The 22,305-nt window shown below is 41.0% G+C and overlaps 2 protein-coding genes across 6 annotated transcripts in view; one reads left to right on the top strand and one right to left on the bottom strand.

Moving 5' to 3' along the window:
- B3GAT2 (beta-1,3-glucuronyltransferase 2) overlaps positions 1-22,305 on the top strand; it is a 46,251-nt gene that overhangs the window by 23,612 nt on the left and 334 nt on the right. For 2 of the 3 annotated variants that reach the window (XM_075747439.1, XM_075747437.1), the window contains exons 2-4: positions 3,167-3,311; positions 10,122-10,270; positions 10,350-13,518. In XM_075747439.1, coding sequence (XP_075603554.1) covers positions 3,167-3,311; positions 10,122-10,270; positions 10,350-10,436 — 381 coding nt within the window. In that variant the 3' untranslated portion in view covers positions 10,437-13,518. Of the gene's footprint in view, positions 1-3,166; positions 3,312-10,121; positions 10,271-10,349; positions 13,519-22,305 lie in introns of those variants that run through there. The other variant, XM_075747438.1, reaches the window with a different exon arrangement.
- SMAP1 (small ArfGAP 1) overlaps positions 10,933-22,305 on the bottom strand; it is a 102,692-nt gene continuing 91,319 nt past the window's right edge. For all 3 annotated transcript variants that reach the window (XM_075747434.1, XM_075747435.1, XM_075747436.1), the window contains 3 exons: positions 14,942-15,110; positions 13,977-14,305; positions 10,933-11,910 (listed from right to left, as the gene is read on the bottom strand). In XM_075747434.1, coding sequence (XP_075603549.1) covers positions 11,776-11,910; positions 13,977-14,305; positions 14,942-15,110 — 633 coding nt within the window. In that variant the 3' untranslated portion in view covers positions 10,933-11,775. The remainder of the gene's footprint in view (positions 11,911-13,976; positions 14,306-14,941; positions 15,111-22,305) is intronic.

Genomic DNA, 22,305 nt, shown 5'->3' with positions numbered 1-22,305 from the left:
ATAGACCAGATGCCTAACTTACAGGGAGTTAAGTGTAAGAAAGATGAATACCATTCATGTAAGCTACTTGGAGTTAAAATGCTGAGTATTAAGACAGCATATGCTACTGCACATTAAAATGACTGATAGAGGAGTAATTTAGGAAGCTGTTTGTAAGTTATAGGATTTTGGCAGTTGTTTAACCCACAGCAATAAAGCTATATAGAATTAACATGTTTTTGAATCACCTTTTTGTGTCCCAGTGATTAGCAGCATCAAATTCCAGATGCAAGCTGGCCTTTTAATCCATGTAATAGCTTTCTCCCCATCATACATAAATACAGCCTTAACACATCAGTATGTTAAATTCAGTAATGCTATTCTCAGAAGATTAAAAGAAATATTCCTACTTTCATCTGCCTAGCATATCCTGAGACTGTAAGGTATTTCAGAGTTAGCATAAATACCAGTCTAGATGTGCTCTTTCAGTTTGTATTTAAAGGGATCGCTGTATTCTTGGCACCTGCTTATTTCATTCTCCAAAAATGTAACCCGTGAGAATAAAGAAAGTAACCCATGGACAAAATAAAGACCTCTGTAAAGGGTTCCTTACTTCCTTCTGATGCACTGTGGCTTTACTGACTTAACTCATAGACACAGAGATGAGCCCAAGAATGTAATAAAACTTCTTGGGTCATTTCATGCTGGTTTCATGAGGTCAGTAAGATGATACTTTACATTGACAAGATTTTCCTACGCACTGTATATGGTAAAGTATTAATGTAAATGAGTCTGGTTCTGCTAGCATAAATGCTGTGGCTGCTATTGACCCAGTTCAGAAGTCTTGTGCCATCAGGCTCGTTGTGCGGTACGGCTGCCCAAATGCTCATGGTGGGAAAAGGCAGCGTGCGGGCTTACTATGCATTAGTTACTTTGTTGTAGTTAGAGCGTGCCTACCCCTGCCTTGTGGCATTTTATGTTTACCGTGGGTACAGGCAATTGGCACAGGGTAGCTAAAATGCTGTAAATCGGTACGCTAGTAATTTGTTCAGGAATCCATACCCTCCAGAAGGTATTAATGGCAAGGCAAAAAAATCAGTGCACATCTGTGTTTGTCCTGCAGTTAACAGCGGTGTAGCGTAGTTGGGTGTATGTGGTTTGATCGTGCCCTGGGAAACCTATTGGAAACGTGCCTGTGTAAGACAAGCCCAATGGGATGATGCTCTGTGGCCACGTCTGATGTGTTTGGATGTTAATATAAATACACTGTTACAAAAATTTGCAAAATGGCCGATTCATTAAAACTAGAGCTAAAAGACCTTTATGAGAAGTTTTGACTGATTTCCGTATCCAAATAGTTAATTGCTAACTCTGCATTTCCTAAATGGAGGAGTGGGGGAGATGATTGGAAAAATAATCTTAAGCAGGGAGAACAGTTACAGAGAAACATGTTTAACAATAACCTGTAGAGAGATTCATGCAATGGATTGGACAGAATCCTTACCATGAGAAATCCTTATATTGCTAATTGTGTACATACCCTGTTCTTACACAGTATGAATTGCTGCTACTGAGTGAGATGGTCTGACTTGCTGCAACAGTTATTGGGGTGGAAGTGAGAGGATTTTGCAAAAAAAATTTGAAGATACACAAAGAATTGGAGGGAGAGAAGGTGCATGCCTCTCTTCTGTGTGTACATGCATATTTGTGGATTTTTAAATATGTATTTTATGCCTTCCCTATGTGAAAGTTCTCCTAAAAATCTGCTAATGTTTCTAGCTTAGAAATGTGAACCAGAGTGATGTGATGTCTTTGGGTTTTTTTCTGGTACATCTCCTGGGAGTCTAGATGATATGCATGATAAATCGTTCACCTTGGCAGAAATAGAGGGAAGTGTTTAATATTTAACCAAGGTTGTCTTTTACTTGAACATCTATCGATAGGGGACTGCAGTTACAAATATGTAAAACTGTGTTTGTTTTTGCTAAGAGGAGTGCTTGGAAGGAGAAAAGGATAACCTTTCCCTAAGGAACAGGCCTCGACTGCATCAGAAGACAAGAGATTGTTTTAAAAATTGATCAAATTAAGCCCACGTTACACTGAAATAGTTTAATACTTGCTTTAATAGGGCCACATTTCAGCACAGTAGTTAAAACAGTGGCTTTTGAATCAGTGTGGATAAATTGTGCAAGTTGCTGTGTCCATGTACTTGTTTTCTCAAGTTCTCATACCAGATTGTCAGTGATTTTTCCCATGGGGAGCAGTGCATCAGGTTCATGTCATGTTATCTCCTGTTTACCAAAGAAAATGGTCTACTAACCAGTGAACTGAATTCACTGACTCCCCGTCATGCATGCTTTTTGCTAAAGAAAGAGTAATTTTTTAGTATCTGTAAGATTCCTCTAGGTTAGATGAGGACCACGTTTCCAGAATTGCATTTAGTTACGTTTACACCATGGGGAAAGAACTCCTGTTACTGATGGCAAATTAGCAGAAGCATCTTGCCCAACCTGCTTTCTGTCCTTCTCAGAAACTTTCAGAGCTTTACAAGAGAAAATGTAGAAGTTAAAAAGGCTTGGCCCAAACTTAAATCTTTTTTTGTGAGCTTTTAATAAACCTGAGCTGCATCTATTGTACAAATCTGATATGTTACAGGTAGGGGAAGAGTTGTATGTCACCATTTTCTTTACACAGTGTATTTGTTACCAGTCTCAAACTAACTGTACTTGTCTTAATCAAGTGTGCATTTGTTAATCATCATTAATAATATTCTCTCTCGCTGGGCTCCTACAATACCTATGCAATCTGTAGAAATAAGCCTACTGCAAGAACGCTATAGTTTTGCAGATAAAAAAGATCATCTACTCCTTTGAAAACCCAAACAAACAAACAAGAAAACAAATACTGGGGTTTTTATGGCTTTAAAAATGTTTGTTATAAAAATAATATGAGTAGGATATTTTCAGTAGAATTGAGGTACCTATGGGCTAGACAGCTGGAGATTTAACAGAAAATGAGTTCGCACATGCAGCTTTCAAATGCTTACTCTGTTCGGCTGAAATCTGTAAGCTAGAATTGCTTTTAAATACGTACTCTTGATGATTAATGTGTAGGTGTTCCACCAACACTTACACAAAATCTTGCTAGAAAAACCTACATGCAGTCACGCTGTGCCTGCCTCTTGCAGATGCGTACAACCCGCAAAGTATCGGTATGGCCCGTGGGACTGGTAGGAGGACGACGATATGAGCGCCCGGTTGTGGAAAACGGCAAAGTTGTTGGCTGGTACACTGGCTGGAGAGCGGACAGGCCCTTTGCTATTGACATGGCAGGTAAGTATCGTGTTTCATGATACATAAATGTTTCTCATAATAACTGTTCTTATGTTTTTTTATGAGTGGCACAGAAACCAATGTCTCAGTGTGAGCAGCTTTTAAAACTTTTGAAATGCGTCTGCTGGACGTAGCCCTTCAGCACTAAATATCCTGGAAGTCTTAGCTTGCACATGTCATCTAATTAAGTTGCTTCTTGGTGATATCTGAACTTACTTTCACTTGTTTTCAATTTTATGCAGTAACTTGGCTTTTACGTTGTATAAATTCTTTGTCTGAAACAAGTTAATTGTAAATTAATTCATCCAATTAATTTTTGCAAGGAGCCCCTGCCTTTCATTGTGTCATCAATCTACACCAGACAGTATAAATGCAGACCCTTCTTAGACCCATATTGTAAAATGAAAATATTCATTTTTTATTGGTTATTTGGAATGACAGTGATAACTGTAGATGGATATAGTTTGAAGCACTGGGCTTAGGGGAAAAATCACTGACAGCCTGGTAGATGAAGACAGAAAAGCTTCAAAATGGATCTAATCAATCTTCTACTGTGAAGTTAGCACACCACATGTCTTGCTGTTAGTCCACGCTTAGACAGTCTTTTGTATATATTCACAACTGCCACATGAATCACCACTGTGCAGAAGTCAAATTTCTGATGTAGCAGCAGCTGGTTTCTCAGCAAATATGATATTTGCGCTTAAGCATGTTCCGTATTCAGGAAGGAGAGGGAAGGGGAAAAAATAGGGATACCAGGGCAAGAATGGGGTAGAAATAGCCAGCCATTTTCTTTTTTCTGAAACCCTTATGTTTTGGGAGTTGGAAAAGGACAGTGCTTTCACATCTCAATAGAGTATTTTTATATGGATTGAAATGCATGTTGAAAAATATGTATTTAGAGTACAATTGGTTAAAGAGAGTAATAGGAGAACTAATAGTTGTTAATGCCTCAAAGATATAGAAGCATCAACAAGTTAATTTTTCTGCACTGTAGAAGCATTTCACATTAATAGTATCACCTGGCGTGAAAATATTTGAGTGTTCAGGTAGAGGCATTTCTCAGGGGAGAACTAGGTATTGCAATCCCTAAACCTGTACAGCCTGTTGAGGACTGCACCTGCACACTTTTAACAGTCTCTGCTTGTGGATTTATAGATTCCTATTGATCCTGTGCTGTAGAAGCAGTTACTTTTGGGCATTATAAAGATGATAGCATGGTTCATAATTCATTAGCAGCAGGCAAAAAGCCATTACACAACACTGGATGAGGGACTCTAACCCAGATGTGAAGAGCTACATGGAAAGTTTGTAAGTTGTTGTTTATGCTTTGTAGTTGGTGGCTGAAACACTGGCAGGAGGGAAAAGCAGCTCCATTAGGAGCATTACCTGCTCGTACTTTTTCCGAAGTCATGTAAAGGAAGATTATAGAAACAAAGATACAAGGGTTGAGAGTTATTGCAGGTTCATGAACAAGGAGTTACTACTTTGTGAGAGAACTTTTATTAGTCTTAAAAAAAAAAAAAAAAAAAAAAAAAAAAAAACCTGAAGAAATTAAATTACATTTTTTTATTTCAGCATGGAGGGAAATGGATGTTGTGTAGGCTGGTAAAAATTCTTAAGTTTACATCTTCATTCCCCTCAGGAATACAGTGGAAGGGCACAAACAGAACAGAACCTGTAAATTCACAACTGAGCAGGTGTCTGAACAGGTGCAGTCTACAAGATGTGTGTTAACACTCTGGTTTTCAGCCTTGTCACCACCCACCTCACCCCCCCGGCCCCCCAACATGCCTTTGAGGACTTGGAGGACTTGCTAACAAGCCTAAGTCCATGCTGTAGTACATCGCTGGAATTCCTCCTTCTACTGGCACCAAATATATAAGCAACCGTTATACCATATACTGCACATAAGGAAGATCAAGGGTCTTTTTGGAAAATATTACCGTGAAAAAAATTTATGATTGTATCAAATGGCCCAGCTGTCTACAGCTGTTTATAATTAATGTTCTGATTCCCAAGGCACTGGTAAGGAGGCTCTCTTTGCTTTACAGAACTATCTTTTTCTAGTGATTGTCACTAAAATTTGATCATGAGGCTGGGTATGAAAAGAATGACTGTTTAAAAGGTTTGGGACCACTGATGCAACTTGTGCCTGTTCAGAGAAAGCACGTCCTTGCTTTTCAGCACATAAGCACCTTATTGTAGACTTCATGATACAGGGCCAAATTCAAATCTACTGTAAGTGGAGACAGGTCCTGCTGATTTCATTGGGGTCATCTCAAAGACCCTAGCTGGCCAACTTCCCTGGATTCTTCTTTGAAATGTACTCACACATGGCAGTCATGTTAGATCAGTTCAGTAAACATAGGTTATTTCTTTTGAGAAGCTTGTGGTTGACGCTGCTATTTCCCAGTGCTAAATTGCATTCAGAAAGCAGAGTAGCTGTTTCCTGTGTTGCTTCTTGTCTGGCAACCAACACACCATATGAATTAGTTCCGCTGGTTTTTAAGTTCCACCTCAGTTTTAACCGTAGGTGTGTTCTAGAGTTTGCCACAGACTTCCTTAGCCTCAGGGCAGAAACGGAAGAGAGAGAATTAGGTGTTGTAAGCAAAAAGTGACATTAATTCTGAGGCAGGCACTGTGTTGTTTATTATAGACTTGATTTAAAATCTTCTACATTAAATGATGCTGTTAGTGATTTACTTTTGGCTTGATCCCAGTGCTAGAGTTTTTGACCAGGCAGGAGAACAAGTTAGTGATTCTCCTAATGCCAAGATTGTTCAAGAAAAACATATGCATGCTTTACCTTAGCATTCCAGGAGCTGTTTCAGTCATAGGGATTAACATATGCCTATGAATCACTGGGCAAGCAGATTTTTGGTCCAGAGCTCATCCCCTGAGCCCTAAGTCCCTCTACTAGAGCCTGAGCGACCACCTTTTTGTCTGGATTTTTTTGCTACAGTTATGAAATCTTTATTACATCTCATCTTTCTTATAGTTCCCTGAGAAAAAAGCTAATATATCAATGACACTGCATATTTTGTCTGAATCTGAAAGAGCCACTGCTGGAAGTCACAAGTACAAACAGAAAAATTTTAAGTGAGTGGCTATGGCAGATGCCACAAAAAACCAAACAAAACCAAACCCCACAACCCACCAAACCCTAAACCTCCCCTCCATCAAAGGATAACAATTACTTTAAATGTTATGTTTGAAATCAAGACTCTCTTTCATGGTGAATTAACTGTCTGCAGACGCCTTTATTATGAACTACAGAACTTCCTGGCAGAGCACCTCTGCCTTATTGCAACCCAAATAGTACGTCACAGGGAGAAGATACTTGAAAGAAGCGGACCCCAAGCCATGGCACGTTCAAGCCAAAGGCAGTACCTTGAGCTGTGTGGAAACCAGTATATCTATTTCAGCATCAAGCACTGAGCATTAGCATTTGTACGTTCCGGAAATGAGAAACGCTCCCAGTTTCTAGCTTGCCTTCAGCTGCTATCCTATCTATCTATCTACAGCATTCAGGAAGCAAAGACATTAATCACGACAACAAAATCTTTAAAGACCGTCTCAGTCTAACTGGATAAAGAAAAATGGTTCTGCCTTTTAACAGAAGCCATTGATCTAACACAAGTCAAGGTGTGAATTAACAGAAACAACTTCCGTAGAAAGAAGCACAGATGTAATCTTTGCTCTGTCTCCCAGGTATCTTGTCCTCCAACAATTTAATTCTTATCTAGGGGGCTCTTCAAGCCAATTAGATTTAATGTACAGCCTTGCATTAAACACAATAAAACCCAAAACACCTCTTCACGCTCTGGCTATGAAATTGTCATGTGGAATTTCATGTGAACTTTAGCCTGATACGACCTTGTAGGAATAATGATCAAGTAAAAGAATTGTATGTGTGTGGCACTGTTCTGTTATGCTATGCTGGAGACAGATTAATCCCTCTTTGGGGTTAGAAATCAAACTAACAGTGTCTTTTCATCTATTATCACAGGATCATTATCTACTGAGAGAAATAACTAGTGCCACTATGGTCAAAACCTGAGCCATCTCTTTCTTGATGCAAAAATGATCCATCTGTGATAAAAACTCAGCTGAAAGTTGTCACTAGAAAATGGTTTTCAAGTCCATCCAAAGTCTACACATAAATACAAAATTAAAATTAAAGCAGTTATAAAGCAGAGCTGAAGAACTAGAGAGGCAGGAGATAAGTCTCCTTGAATTATTTTCTCCCTTCAAGTTGCTGCTTTATTGGATTCTTTTAAGAAACAAAGACTGCACGAGCAGTGATCAGGGAAACAAACCTCAGGCCACAGGCCAGTCAGGGCACAGTAGTCTATGTCCTCGCCACGTACGACACTCAGTCTAATAATCTGACTTTTATTCAATGCCTGAAAACATGGGGAATTTTTGATAGCACCCTACAATGGCTGTTTGCAATAGCATGGTAGCAAGGGCACGTGTTCCATGCAGGGGGCATGGCACATCTGAAGATCTGTGCATAGCAGAAATCCATCCTCAGAACTGAATCCAGTTTTCTCAAGAAGCAAGCTTTGCAACAAGAGAACCTAGGAGAAGTTAACGTATGGGCTACGGGGGCCAGGGAGTCAAGCTGAGACACACAAAGATAGACAGTAGAAAATGTCTCCTCTGCTTAGAATGATTCCTTTTCCACTCTAAAAACTAGGACACACTAATTTTGTTTACTTCATTTTCTTCTACATGGATGACCAACTTAAATCTTAAAGATTAAATTTTAAATATTTTTTAAAAGAAACTGCAGCTGATCAGGGCTCTAACACTGCCTTCCCTTGCAAAGTGAACTTTTTTTTTTTTTTGGTGCCCAAAATATCAAGCATGCTAAAGCACAGTTGCACCACAAATTTATAGTTTGTTCTAATTTATATTAAAAAAAAACCCCTAACTAAAACCACTGAACTGAAACAGGTAAATTTGTTCATTAGTGATAAGTCTACAGTCACATTTCAAGGTGCAGAAAGCTGGCTGTGTGCACTGCAGCTGTCTCTTGCAGAGTGAGTTTACTCCAACTCTCAACCTTGGCTCTTCACACATGCTTATTCACACTTGGCTACAAACAGCACTGGGATGGAGCCCACCTTGTGCTCCCTCACAGCCAGGCTACAAGACGTAGGAAGCGGTGAAGGCCTGTAGCCTGCTGAAGACAAACCCCTACCTGGGAAGAGAAGTCCAACCTGCCATTCTTTTCCCTGGTACTACCAGCCTAAACCCAGCAGCTGCAGCAGAGAACAGCTGGATCCCAGCATCACTGCTAGGAGCTCACGCAGTCTGCAGAGCTTTACTGTAGCACAGTGAGGACAGGCTACAGCCACAGTCTCACACCTCCTGAAGGCCTTTATTCACTGGAGTGCTCTGCAAGCTGCGGATGCACCCTTTCCATTCCGACACCTAGGCATCTTTATCTTCAGCAGGATATAATGTATAAAGTTAAACATGTTTTCTTCAACTGTGTCTGTCAGTGCATTGGGACCTCAGTTTACATCCAACCCATAGTCTTCATGTGCAGTGTCCAAATCTTTATTTTAAAAAAAATTAAAAAAAAAAAATTAAAAAATTCTGATGTTTTCCTGTGCTTTGCTACAAGCAAGAGCATGATAGTTAAGATAAGTGGTTTCAGTGCGCCTTCGTTACATGTGATGTAATAATTATTTCTTTACATTTTCCTCTTTCAAAGGCTCCCATAAAAGCCACATATACTTTCAAGGAAAATCCGGTCGCAAGATAATTCTAGTAAAAAATGGGACAGATTTATATTCCATTAGAGAAAGTTATACTCATTTAAAAATGAGAAGATCTTAATATTGGCTTTAGAATTAAAAGTTCTTGCAGTTTTCCAGCACAGATGTCAAAACTGTTTCTACTGCTGTTATAAAGGGACAGCTGGAAGCACTCTGAACTGATGAAATAAGGAGTTAGAAATGTCATTTTTCTTTACTCAATGCCAGTTGAGTTTTGAGTCATGCTTAAAGAAGCACACACACAACTGAACCTTGCTGAATAAAAACTGGGAAGTTCTATAAATAATAGCAAAATGGAGATTCAGGAGAGCTGCTTCAGAGAGTGAGTTTGTTCAAACTAGTGATTTCTGAGTTTGTAATCTCCTTTCGAGGGACCTAATGTCCGTTATTAGAGGAATACATTCCAAGGAGACGCACGTGCATGCACTAAGTCCTTTCAGTTGTGCTGTGCAACGCACAGATCAGCTACAGACTGTCCTGCAGACCACCATTGTGAAAGTGATCCACAATAACTACACAGTGTGCAAGGCAAAACATGAATATGACTTTCACCAACAATAACGTTAAAAGTCTCTAAAGACTGCAGTTGTGATAAGTAACATTTTAACCTTTTTTCCGACTCTCACCTGTAAACCTGGAAGTGTTTGTACAGTGTAAGTTTAATACATTTCATTTTACTTAAAATTTAGTTTTATTTCTTAATTGGAAGTAGAAAGGAAGGATAGTCTGAGACTGTAGAAATACTTGCATTTTCAGGCAAAAAAGTATATATTCTCTACATGACAGGAAATTGATTAAACTTTGAAAATATGCTGCAATTAAAAAAAATCTGATTGCACCTTCAGGGCAAATCAAAACAATGTCGGCTGTACAAACCTACCAAATACTGTCTATCCATATAATCAAATTTACACATTTTTAAAAAGAACATGAGAGATTTCTAGGCTGAAGTGTAACTTGCACAAAAACATAAAGCCTAACAGTTCTTCTTAACATTCCCCTCCCTCTCTCCAAGGATTTGCTGTGAGCCTTCAAGTGATTCTGTCGCATCCGAAAGCTGTATTCAAGCGTCGTGGTTCTCAACCGGGAATGCAAGAATCTGATTTTCTGAAACAGATAACAACAGTGGAGGAACTGGAACCAAAAGCAAACAACTGCACAAAGGTACCGATCTCCACACTTACTAAAACACTTTCCTGTCATCTCTGCAGATGGCTGTACTAACACAAATGTTATTTTGTAGGTTCTTGTATGGCACACACGAACAGAAAAAGTAAATCTAGCTAATGAGCCAAAATACCACCTGGACACAGTCAATATTGAGGTATGACTTGGAGACACAGTTACACAGGAAGTACAGGACAGTGGACGTGTTAGAAGGTGTTCGAATTCAGCCAGTTAAAATAGTCTACTTCTGCGTGAGACCTTTAAATAGTCATCTGATGGACTTCTGTGGACAAGAAAGGAAGTTGTCAGATACTCTTAACAAGCAAATCATGTGGGTGTGCTTTGTTCTAACTCGTTTGCATGCTTTTCTGAACTCTCGTCTTAATAAACTGACACGGCTGTTTCCACATAGTAAAAACAATCAAAGAGAAATGTGGCTGCAATGGAGTATTTTCAAAGTCATCATTTATGTATATACTTTTTGTATTTATCCAGCTTAATGGTGTAATTATAAACTGATTTTAAATCACAAACTGTTGATCTAAATATTTGCATAAATGGATCCTCCAAATTGAACGTTTTGCTTCATTAAAAGTAGACTTTTTGAAGAAATAGCAGTCAAATAGGTCACAAAATAATGAAATAAAACCCCACAATCATTTATGGATTTATCCTTTTAATATAGGGAAATAACATTTTATCATTACGAGGCACCATAAAATGTAAACACAATCACTGTCATAAACCTGGATATCTCTGCAAGGAAAAAATCTCTCTGTTCACCCCGAGTTACCTAGTATACGTATTGTGCCGCTAGTTCCCAGCAGTAATACTGTGTACGTGCCTCGTGAGCCAGGTTGGGTACTTCATCACAGGAAACTCAAATGGAAACGCTCATTTTTAAAAGAATAAACTATTGATTTGTAGAACTACAGTAAGATCCAGGTTTATCTTTCTTTCAATAACCATATTCCCTGTTACGCACACCATAATAACATCACAGTGAAATGTATGATGAAACAAAATTTGTTTGATACACTAGAAAACATTGCTCAGTGATACATTTACATTCTATTTATATATGATTAAACATTTGTTCATACAGTACCTTCTACAGGATTACTGGGTAATTTGGGGGGGGTCAGGGTTCGTATTTTTGGATATTACTAACATGATAGCTACATCCCTTATATGCAAACATTTGATCTAGAATTTTGAGGGAAAAAAATCAGTTAAGCAGCTTCTTAAATATACGGTCTATGAAATCATATGCATTGTATGAAAACGCTGCCAATGATGTATAAATGTATTCTTGATCTGCTTTTCACTACATCAAATTTAAATCAATATAGACCACAACACGGTCAGTCAGTTATATTCTTAATCTGAACAGCTGGGGGAAAAGAAAATGAATATGTACATGGAAGGAACAGCGAAAGTAAACGCATTGGAACAAGGAATGTGTTAGGTGGCTGTTCTGGGTGAGGCTTCCATCCCAACTTTCATTTCCACAGTTGTGTGCTCAGAGTCTGACCAGAGGAGCTTCCAGTCCATCCTGCTGCTGTGCTGGGGGGCTGGCCAAAGCCCATCACATTGCTGGAACTGCTGAGATTCATTCCAGCCATTTGCTGATTCATCTGTGAAGCATACGCACAAGCCTCATTAGCACCAATGCTGAAACACAACATGCGATTAGCCAAAAAGCAGTCATACTTCTTAAATCAGCAACCCAGTGTAAGTACGTTTCCCTAAAATTAGTATTTCTCATTAAATAAAAATAGCGACTCAATCTGAGTTTCTAAGCATTTTGCAAGATAGCAGCTTTTCTGGAACCAGTTTCTGTTCAAGCTATCGCCGTTATGCATCAGCCTACCCCCCAGTTATACATGGAGCGTGATGTCATACGGTATGGAATATCCCCTTTGGCCAGTTTGGGTCAGCTGCACTGGCCGTGTCCCCTCCCAGCTTCCTGGGCGCCCACCCTCCTCATTGGCAGGGCAGTGTGAGAAGCTGAGAAGTCCTTGACTGCTTGGCAACAACTAAAACATCAGTGTGTTATCAACATTATTCTCATCCTAAATACAAAACAGCACTACGCCAGCTGCTAGGAAGAAAATTAACTATCCCTGCCAAACTTAGGACATATAAAAATCTAACCATTCTTGCTAAAGAATCTACTCAAGATCTTTACTCTACCCGCATTGCTTAAAAACAACTGAAATCATTCACATGAAATTAAAGATATCACCTAATTAAAGGTAGGAAAGGGTTTCAAGTTCAGCACATTCACTTCAGGGATGGTGCAAAAATATTTCTACTCCCTACAAATAGTATCTAGTCACACTAATTTTCAGTGCTCAATGTAAAAATGTTCTTCAGGTTACTCTCCTTTGCTTTGTATCTGCAAAAACAACCCTGCACTGAACATGGAAATTTAAAATAAGGTGATGGAAACATGCTTTGCCTCGTTGTTAATCTCTTCTGGAGATTCTGGAGTAGAATTCAGAAGTAGACTAGATATATATAAAAAGCATGCTGTTCTGGTAAGTAAAGCAAGCTCTCCCCCTTTCAGCTGGAGGCAGAGATTAGATCACAGTTCCCCTACAAACTGCGGGCTGTGAGCAGACCGAGTACACCTGATGCACAAGGAGTACAGAAACTTGTTAAGAGCTTGTTCTATGAGTCAACTTTTAAAATATACTCGATAAGAAGCATGATTTTCATTTCAAAGCTGATATGGGTCTTTTTAAAGTTAGATGCCTAGAAAAAGACTGTTAGCAGTAAATCCATAGATTTTTTTGACATTTTAAAATTCTCACCTTTTAAAAATTACTTTTCAAAGCAGACTAACTTCATATTTTCAGACAGGGGCTGTTTTACCCACGTAAGAAATGCTGCTTACCTTCATAAACATTCACACCACAAGACTGAGCACAACAGTAAAAATGAATATTGTCCAATCTAAGTAAGTCACTACGGTTCAATTCCCGAATTACTACAGTAAGCAGCATGGAATTACTGTATTGTTCTTATAATTCAAAAAATACTTTGAAAAAAATAGTTATCATCCATACTGAACTCCAAGGTTTGTGTCCCCCTCTTCCCATAACCTATCAAATACTTGATTTCAGGATGTTTCAATGGATGATGTACAACTATAGTACTAAGTGTGCACTAACACTTTTAGAGAACCTTTTAAACATGTTTAAGAAATAAAAAACTAGCAGGGAAATGCTACAGATAAATAAGAGATAAGCCTAAGCAAATTGTCTACAGGAGAGTGCAAAGCACTGCACATTCCACTGAAATTTATCCTGAAGTCTGTAAATGAAAGTATCAATTGTTAATGGCTATCCTCAAGCAATTAAACTCTGCTTTTAGTTATAAAGGCTGTGTTTACATTTCAGTAACTATAGCTAAGCTAGCTTTTTACCTGGCTAGTTCAGATGTCGGGATGAGAGTAGCTACAGCAGCAGAGAACTGAGTTTGCTGTACCTTGGCAAAAGTTATTCTCTGCTCATATGTTAGTTATCTGTAATGGAATTATTCACTGGTTTTTTTTCCCATGTGCCTCTGAGCAGTTCATAGTCCAGCAGTCAGTAACTTGGCTACAGCACAGCTTCCCTCCTACAGCCACACATTTTGTGTCTGAAAAGCAGCATCTTTCCCAAAGCCCTCTTGTCTGGGAACAGCAAGTCTTTACCTGAGAGAGGTTCCATTGAGCTTGTTGGTTTTGTTGCAATCCATACTTATTTTGTGGCGTGACCATCTGTCCCACCATTCCACCTTGAGGTCCGACGACATTTTGAGGAAGTCCCATCACACCAGTTTGTGTAGTACCAGTAAATCCATTGGGCATTCCCATTCCTACCATCACTCCTGTGCTCTGTCCCATGACCGGCACCGATTGTCCCATCATGTTTCCCATCATCCCAGTTGCTGCAGGCACAGGAACTCCCATGGCTGGAAAGCCTTGAAAATGAGTTGATGGCTGTGTGGTAAACGGCATAGAAGACGACCCCATGAACATACCTACATCAGAGAAGGGAAGAATTCAGCAAAAGCATCCTGTGATTTTCTCCCCCATCCCCAGAAGTCAGAAGTGCACCAAAATAATTTTAAAGGATAATTTTGGCCAGTTGTAGGTCAGGGCTGTTCATCTAGTGTCTGGCAAAAGTAGGGAATTGCTTAAAACCTCTCAAAGGGAAGGGACTCGCCACCAGAGGTTAACTGCCAAAAAGAGTTTGGCAAATCCCTGTGGTGAACCAGAATCTTTTAATTGCTGTATTGGAGGCCTTTGGTTTCATACAAGCATAGCTAAAATCAAAATATGACAGCTCTGAACCGAACCTGGCAGCCTGCTGTTTGTACGTCGGAGACTCAGACCCTAAATGATGAATTAGACGGCAGAAGCTGAATTCGCAAATTTTTCAGTAAATTGTAATAATTTGAACAGCTATAAATAAATTAAAATTACCTACTATTGTTTTCTTTACCTTCTGTGTGACATTTCAGTGATTTTCTCATTTTTATAAACAGTAAAAATAAAAATCTTCATTTGAATATAGGTAGCAGGGTTCCCAATCTTAGTTTCATACCTGCAGGAAATAACTATTCTAGGTAAAGCTTAAAATAGGACTGCACAGAAACCTTTACAAAATTATTTACCTGGAGCACTTTGCTGCTGCATGGTTCCTGTGCCGTACAGTGATAAGATGGAGTCTTTGGAGAGTTGTTTCTTTGCCGACTCTTCGGATTTTGTTGTTTGCTCAGTGAACAGATCGAGATCCCCGGATGCTGCAGACAAGGTGGCAGCTGTTGGTTTAGTGGAAGTGCTCTGGGAAATAAAGGTCAGGACAGGCTACTGAATGGAACTGGCAAAAGATGTTATGTTAAATATCTACTGTGCATCCTCACTCCTGAACTAAATAAAACCCAGTTCATTTACAGAAATTAACTTCAAGTAAATGAGGATTTAAAAAAGATGTGGTATGACCAAAGAGAAGAAAGCAGTTCACACAATATGGAAAGACCACCAGACCAGACAGAGGTTACAAAACAAGGAAAACTAAATCCCCAACCAGCTCTGGGGTGTACGTATACGGATTATTAATTCCTGTTGGTCCTACATTTTTCATCAGTGAGAAGCATAAATCATGAGCTGTAGTTAGATTATGAAAAATAATTAGGAAATCAATAAGGAGATTACAATTCACATCTCATTAATCCTCTCATAGGCAGAATAGATTAGAGAAGAGCTAAAACAAAAGATTAAGTGCTTTGAAATACACTACTACAACTAAGATTAACAGTATTTTTGGAGAAAAGGCAAAAGTAAAGTTTTAGTTGATCTACTTAAAGTAATAAATTTTTTAAAATACATTGTTTCTAATTGGCTTAGAGTTCTTTAAGCACATTTCATTTATTGAGAAAGCATAATTATCTAAAACTTGATGTAGTCCACGGCTGAAAAACTAAAATACACGCAGGTTGTCAGGCTTTTTATTGCTCTTGCACCAAAATGTTTTGTAAACAAATGACATCCAGGTGTCTTTCAGTGCTGGTGTTTTACTGCTCATACACATACAGTTCCATAGGGGAGATTGCTTAGGTAACTAGACAATACACTGTCTTCTTGTTTTATTTCTTAAAATACACAACTCATCCCATTACCAGTGGGAACTTTTAATGCAAATCAAATGTATATGCATTGAAAATTGTAATGCATACTTAAATTATGGCCTTAACTTAGTCCAGCTAAATGATCCCCAACTGCTTAGTATGCACCTGCCTAACCCCACAGCCGTACACACGAGTTTGAACTTGCTCCTACACTGAAGAAAAAGCCACCGTGGAGGGACTGGATCTTCAGTCAGGTCCATCTGTTTACTGTCATTGCATGCCAAAGCTGATTAATCCCAGAATCATAGAATGGTTTGGGTTGGAAGGGACCTCAAAGACCATCTAGTTCCAACCCCCCTGCCATGGGCAGGGACACCCTCCACTAGACTACATTGCCCAAAGCCCCATCCAACCTGGCCTTGAACACTTCCAGGGATGGGGCATCCACAACCTCTCTGGGCAACCTGTTCCAGTATCTCACCGTCCCCACAGTAAAGAATTTCTTTCTGACATCTAATCTAAATCTACACTCCTTCAGCTTAAACCCATTACCCCTTGTCCTGTCACTACACTCCCTGATACACAGTCCCTCACCATCTTTCCTGTAGGCCCCTTCAGGTACTGGAAGGCCACAATTAGATCTCCCCAGAGCCGCCTTTTCTCCAGGCTGAACAACCCCAACTCTCTCAGCCTGTCCTCATAGGAGAGGTGCTCCAGCCCTCTGATCGCCTTCGTGGCCCTCCTCTGGACTCGCTTCAACAGCTCGATGTCTTTCTTGTACTAGGGCCCCCAGAGCTGGATGCAGTACTCCAAGTGGGAGACAGATCAGAAGCCACCACAGCATACGCAGATATGGAACACACCTATGTTCTTGCTTAAAGCAACAACATCCGAACTTCTGGTTTTGCTGGCAGGCTGCGGACTAAGCCCTGAAAAGTCCACTGCGGTCACGCTGGATACTGCAATACAAATAGTCGATATGCACTGCTGTAAATTAGGGAAAAAAAAATAACTACAAAACAATTCTGGTACCAACTAAAGTGGCCAGAAACCGTCAGGAGAAGGGAGAGCAGATTCACATGGTTGATAGTGAAAAATCTTCAAAACTCTTGTGGAAAGGGAAGAAAAAAAGAACAAGAAATGCAAACTCTCCGGAACTGCAAACCAGCATTTATACAACAGCCAATTTGGGCCAAGGTCACTAGACCTTAAGTAAGCAACAAAAGGCGAGGTGATAGCACTACAAAGGGAAAGTAGACAGAACAAGACCAGACATTGTTCAGCTCCTGTGACACCTTCTCTCTGGCCAATGTACACTTAAACTATCTGCTTCCTTATGTACATATTATAAAAGCTCCTGCCTCTTGCTTATTACTGACAAACATTTCTGATTGCAAAGCAAAATCAAAGTTTTTTAATGGGTACCAAGAAGCCCTCTCCATTTGAGACTACTCCATTTGAGACATAACCAGTCTTTGAAAATACCAGAGTCAGACTTAATAACATATTCAGGTAAAAGCCCATCCTAAATAGCAGTATTTAGTTTTACCGTGCATATACCCAGGAAGTCCCACTATTGAATTATTCCATATTGACATGGTCCTCCTACCACGGCATCTGCTTCAGACAGCCTCTGTACAACAGCCCTGCTCAGCAGACTGGAGAAGTCCACGCGAGCAGTGGAAACGAGTTAACTGAGGCGGCTTCTCTGCTGCTTGCGTGGCGGTAAGGAAGGGGTTTGCTCTTCTCTAGCAGAGAGAAGAGCAGACATGTCTGGGTTTGTTGCTGTTTTCTTTAAATAAAGAATAGCGTCAGAGAAACTGTTCTCATCCGGGATGAACCACTGTTTGGAGCGTCTCCAGATCTATGAAATACTGTTACTATAGGTGCTTTAACAAAATAAAGCGCATCACTACATGCATGCAGAGAAGAGAAGGAAAAGCTGAAGACCTGGAGGACTCATGATCTATTATGTTTATGTCATGAGATGAAGTGTTCATTTAACATCTTCATTCAGTTTGGTTTTGGAAGATTTGAGAGGAGCCAAAGCACTGAACAAGCACTTCCTGAAGTGTTCATCAGCTAAATAAATGGAAAGTAACGCAAAATACATGGCAAGAAAACAGTAGGTGGCATTCAAGTTAAAAAAAAAAAACAACGTTGACATGATTTTCACATATCTAACATTCCCACGCTACACAAGGCCTCTGTAAAAGCACGCTTGGCATACATATAATAGTTTGTCTTTAAGAAAGGCTACACGTGGTGCCCTCAAACAGTCATTACACCAAAACTAAACGCTCATCGGGTAATTAGGGAATATTCTGAGTGGTTTCATGATGTTAAGGTAACAGAATTTTTCAGAACTACTGGAAGTCATCTTCTATATGCTTCGTGTTTAAACATAATGATTTTTGTCATCAATAGCTTATATATTACCTGTAAAAGGTCATACCTACCCAAAGGAAGTTTTCACTGTGAAATATTAGCCAGATGTGTCAGGACCACAAATATGGAAGTTGAATCCATCACTTTACACTTGCCATGTGACTACACAAATAGCACATGGCTGACAAGAAGTTTAGATTAATGCATGAGACTAGAAATAAGTATTTTCATTTTGGCTTTTCATTTCCAAAAGACTGCAAAACAGCAGATAAAGATCATGACATCCTCAATATTTTAAGTTGGTCTGACAGCTGTAGCAGTCCAGATGGCTTTTCATTGCCTGTGCTCCTTCATTGCCTGTGCTCCTGTCACTGTGCACCACTGGGAAGAGCCTGGCTCCATCCTCTTTGCACCCTCCCATCAGGTATTTATACACATTGATGAGATCCCCCGGAGCCTTCTCTTCTCCAGGCTGAACAGTCCCAGCTCTCTCAGCCTTTCCTCATAGGAGAGATGATCCAGTCCCTTCATCATCTTGGTGGCCATTTGTATGTCCACGTCTCTCTTGTCCTGGGGAGCCCAGAACTGGACACAGCACCCCAAGGATCGAGGCGGACTGGCCTGTAGTTCCCTGGGTCCTCCTTCTAGTCCTTCTTGAAGATAGGAGTGATGTTTGCTTTCCTCCAGTCCTCAGGCATCTCTCCCAATTGCCACAATCATTCAAAGATTATCAGGAGTAGCCTTATAAAGACATCAGCCAAGTCCCTCTGCACTTGTGGGTACATCCCATCAGGGCCATGATCTATATCCAGTTTGCTTAAGTATTCTCTGACCTTATCCTTTTCCACTAAGGGTACATCTTCCTTGCTCCAGCCCTTCCCCTAGGTCTCTGGGGCCTGGGACTCCTGAATGCAGGTCTTGCCAGTAAAGTCTGAGGCAAAGGCAGTATTCAGTACCTCAGCCTTTTACATTTACATGTCCCTGTTGTCACCAGGGCCACCATGGGCCCACATTTTCCCTACTCTTCCTTTTGTCACCTATGTACTTAAACAAGTCCTTCTGTTGCCTTTGACATACCTCACCATATTCCAGTCCAGCTGGGCTTTGGCTTTCCTGACTCCACCCCTGCATGCTCAGATAGAGTCTGTATTCCCCCCACGTTACCTCCCCCGGCTTCCATCTTCTGTGTGCTTCCTTTTTGCATTTGAGTTTGGCAGGAGCTCCTTGTTCATCCATGCGGGCCTCCTCACATTTGCCTGACTTCTTGCTCATTGGGATGGACTGCTCTTGAGCTTGGAGAAGATGATCCTTGAATATTAACCAGCTTTCTTGGGTTCCTTTTCCCTCCAAGGCCTTATCTCATGGGATTCTATCAAGCAGATCCCTGAAGAGGCCAAAGTCTGCTTTCCTGAAGTCCAGGCTTGTGATCTTGCTTATTGCTCTGCTCCCTCCTCTCAGCATCCTCAACTCCACCATCTCATTGGCATTGCAGCCAAGGCTGCCTTTGATGTTCACATCCCCAACGAGCCCTTTCTCGTTTGCAAGTACGAGGCTGAGCAGAGCACCCCTCCTCGTTGGCTCCTCTATCACTTAGGTCAGGAAGTTGTCATTGATGCTTCCCAGGAACCTCCTGGATTGCTTATATCATGCTGTGTTGTCCCTCCAACAGACACTGGAGTGGCTGAAGTCCTCCAAGAGGATCAGGGCCTGCGAGTGTGAGGCTGCTCTGTAGGTCTCATCCACTTGTTCTTCCTGGTCAGGCAGCCTATAGCAGACACTCAATACAATGTCACCCATACCTGTCTGCTCTGAAGTCCTTACCCATAAGCTCTCAGCTGGGTCATCATCCATCCCCCGGCAGAACTCCATGCATTCCAGCTGTTTTCTCTCATCAAGGACAACACCACCTCCTTGTCTTCCCAGCCTGTCCTTCCTAAAGAGCCTGTATCCCTCTCCATGGCAGGAGTTCAGTCATGGGAGCCATCCCACCACACCTCTGTGATCCCAACAAGATCATAGCCCTGTAACAGCACACAGATCTCTCATTTCTCATGTTGGTTCCCCGTACTGTGTGCGCCAGTCACTTCAGTGCATCTGTACAGAGGCCCCAGCGTGCTGATTTCCCCAAAGGGGTCCGATGGCTTTTGCCATAATGGTGCCTTATAGGCACTTCCTTGCTTACATGCAAATGCTTGAGGTGACACCACTTAAGATCTGTTTTGTTGATTTTGCGTTCCCTTTCATTCACATCACTGCAGGCCCTTTGCTTGTTGACCCTGTCTATCGCTTCTTCACAGGGCTGCTGGTAACTTCCTCACTGCCCCTAGTTTAAAGCCCTCCTTACCAGGTCAGCCATCCTGCTGGCAAAGATGGCTTTGTCCTGCTTGGTGAGGTGGATTCCATTTCTCCCAAGCAGATGCTGATCCTGAAATAGGGTCCCACAGTCAGAGAAACTAAAATCCTCTTGCCATCACCAGCTCTGCAATCAATTGTTGACATGCACTATCAGTGCTCTCCTCTTTACACTCTTTCCCTTCACCAGCATGACTGGGGAACACACCACCTTGGCCACTGTACACCTTGCTAACCACCCCCAGAGCTCTGTAGTCAACTCTTCTTTCCAAATTGTCCCTGGCAGTGCCCACATGGAAGAACAGCAAGAGGTAACAGAAGGCTGGACAAGCTTCAGCACTCCCTTCACAACATCCCAGATCCAAGTCCCTGGCAGGCAGCAAACTTCTCTAGACAACAGGTCAAGTCAGCAGATGGGTGCTTCTGTCCATTACAGCAGGGAGTTGACCACTACTATCAATTGCCACTTCATCCTGGTCATCTTGCATGGTTCAGCATCAGTTGCCTCAGGTGCTTCACCTGAAAGCACCTCTTCAGCTTTGAGGGCAGTGAACCAGTTCTGTAGCTGCGAGTCTTCAGGTGGAGCTGGAGCCACTTTCTCAGTGCCAGAAGTCACAGCTTCCATTCTTCGTCTTCCTCAGAGATGGTAGTTACCACTCTGCCAGGAGCAGACTGTGCTGGTATCTCCACTGTAGTTGAGGTCCAGGGCTCTTGAAGCTGTCACGTCTCTGAGAAGATACGGCTGTCTCTCATCCTCTCTGATGCTGCACAACCTGCTCACTTCCTGCCATAACTCCTCCACCTGGTGACACAGCTCTTGAAGAACAGCACACTTCCTGCAGGAAAGAAGACCATCTCTCATGGCCTCAGGGAGAGGCTCCAGGCACTCCCCACAGCCTGTGACTTGCAGGGCTGCATCCACCATCTGAAGCTCTGCCTGGGTCGAAGCCTCTGCCCTGGCAGGGACAGTTGCTCCAACATCTGCAAATTGAAAGACAGGTGGCAGCAGTGGAAATAGAAGAGGGAAGCAGACAGTGGGACACGTGCAGTGAAAGACCACAGAAGCCAAAATGTCACACGTTGCACTACCCTGCTACCTGCAGGTCTCTGGCACTGGCTGGTATCTCTTAAGTAAGCAGGGATGGGCTATAAAAAAGCCAGGTCTCTACTGTCTCTCATTTATATAGCGGTAAGTAACGGCTCCACATAACATTTTTAGTTTCTCCCTGCTAACTGGAAAAGCTACCTGCATTCCAGGGAAGCAGGGAAAATACAGCCTAGTGCATCATTCTTCTTATGTAAGCAAGTAAGTGCACTATTCAGGTCTTAAATTCTGTGTACAATTCTCATCTTTTTTCTCTTTGCAGTGTCAGTGGACTTCCTGGTTATTTCAACTCTTCCTGGGTTTGATTTTGCATATTTCATTTTTAGGCATCTAGACAGTTCCAATAAAAAAACATCAACTGTTATTTCCTGGTGATAACTGATGAGGAAATGAGTGCTCAACTATATTCAGTTCACAGAATCAAGAAAAACACTAAGAAATCTCATCTGTTCTCTTGTTTTAAGGAATTATCAGCAATACCTGACAGAGATGAAGATTTCTGTCACCTTCTCAGGTGATACACAAGAACATAATTATCCCTACAGTAAGATCAAAAATTCAAATT

The sequence above is a fragment of the Balearica regulorum genome, chromosome 3, assembly GCF_011004875.1.
Source record: "Balearica regulorum gibbericeps isolate bBalReg1 chromosome 3, bBalReg1.pri, whole genome shotgun sequence".
NCBI classification, from domain to species: domain Eukaryota; kingdom Metazoa; phylum Chordata; class Aves; order Gruiformes; family Gruidae; genus Balearica; species Balearica regulorum.
The sequence above is the reverse complement of the archived record's forward strand: the minus strand, read 5'-3'. Positions and strand labels throughout refer to the sequence as shown.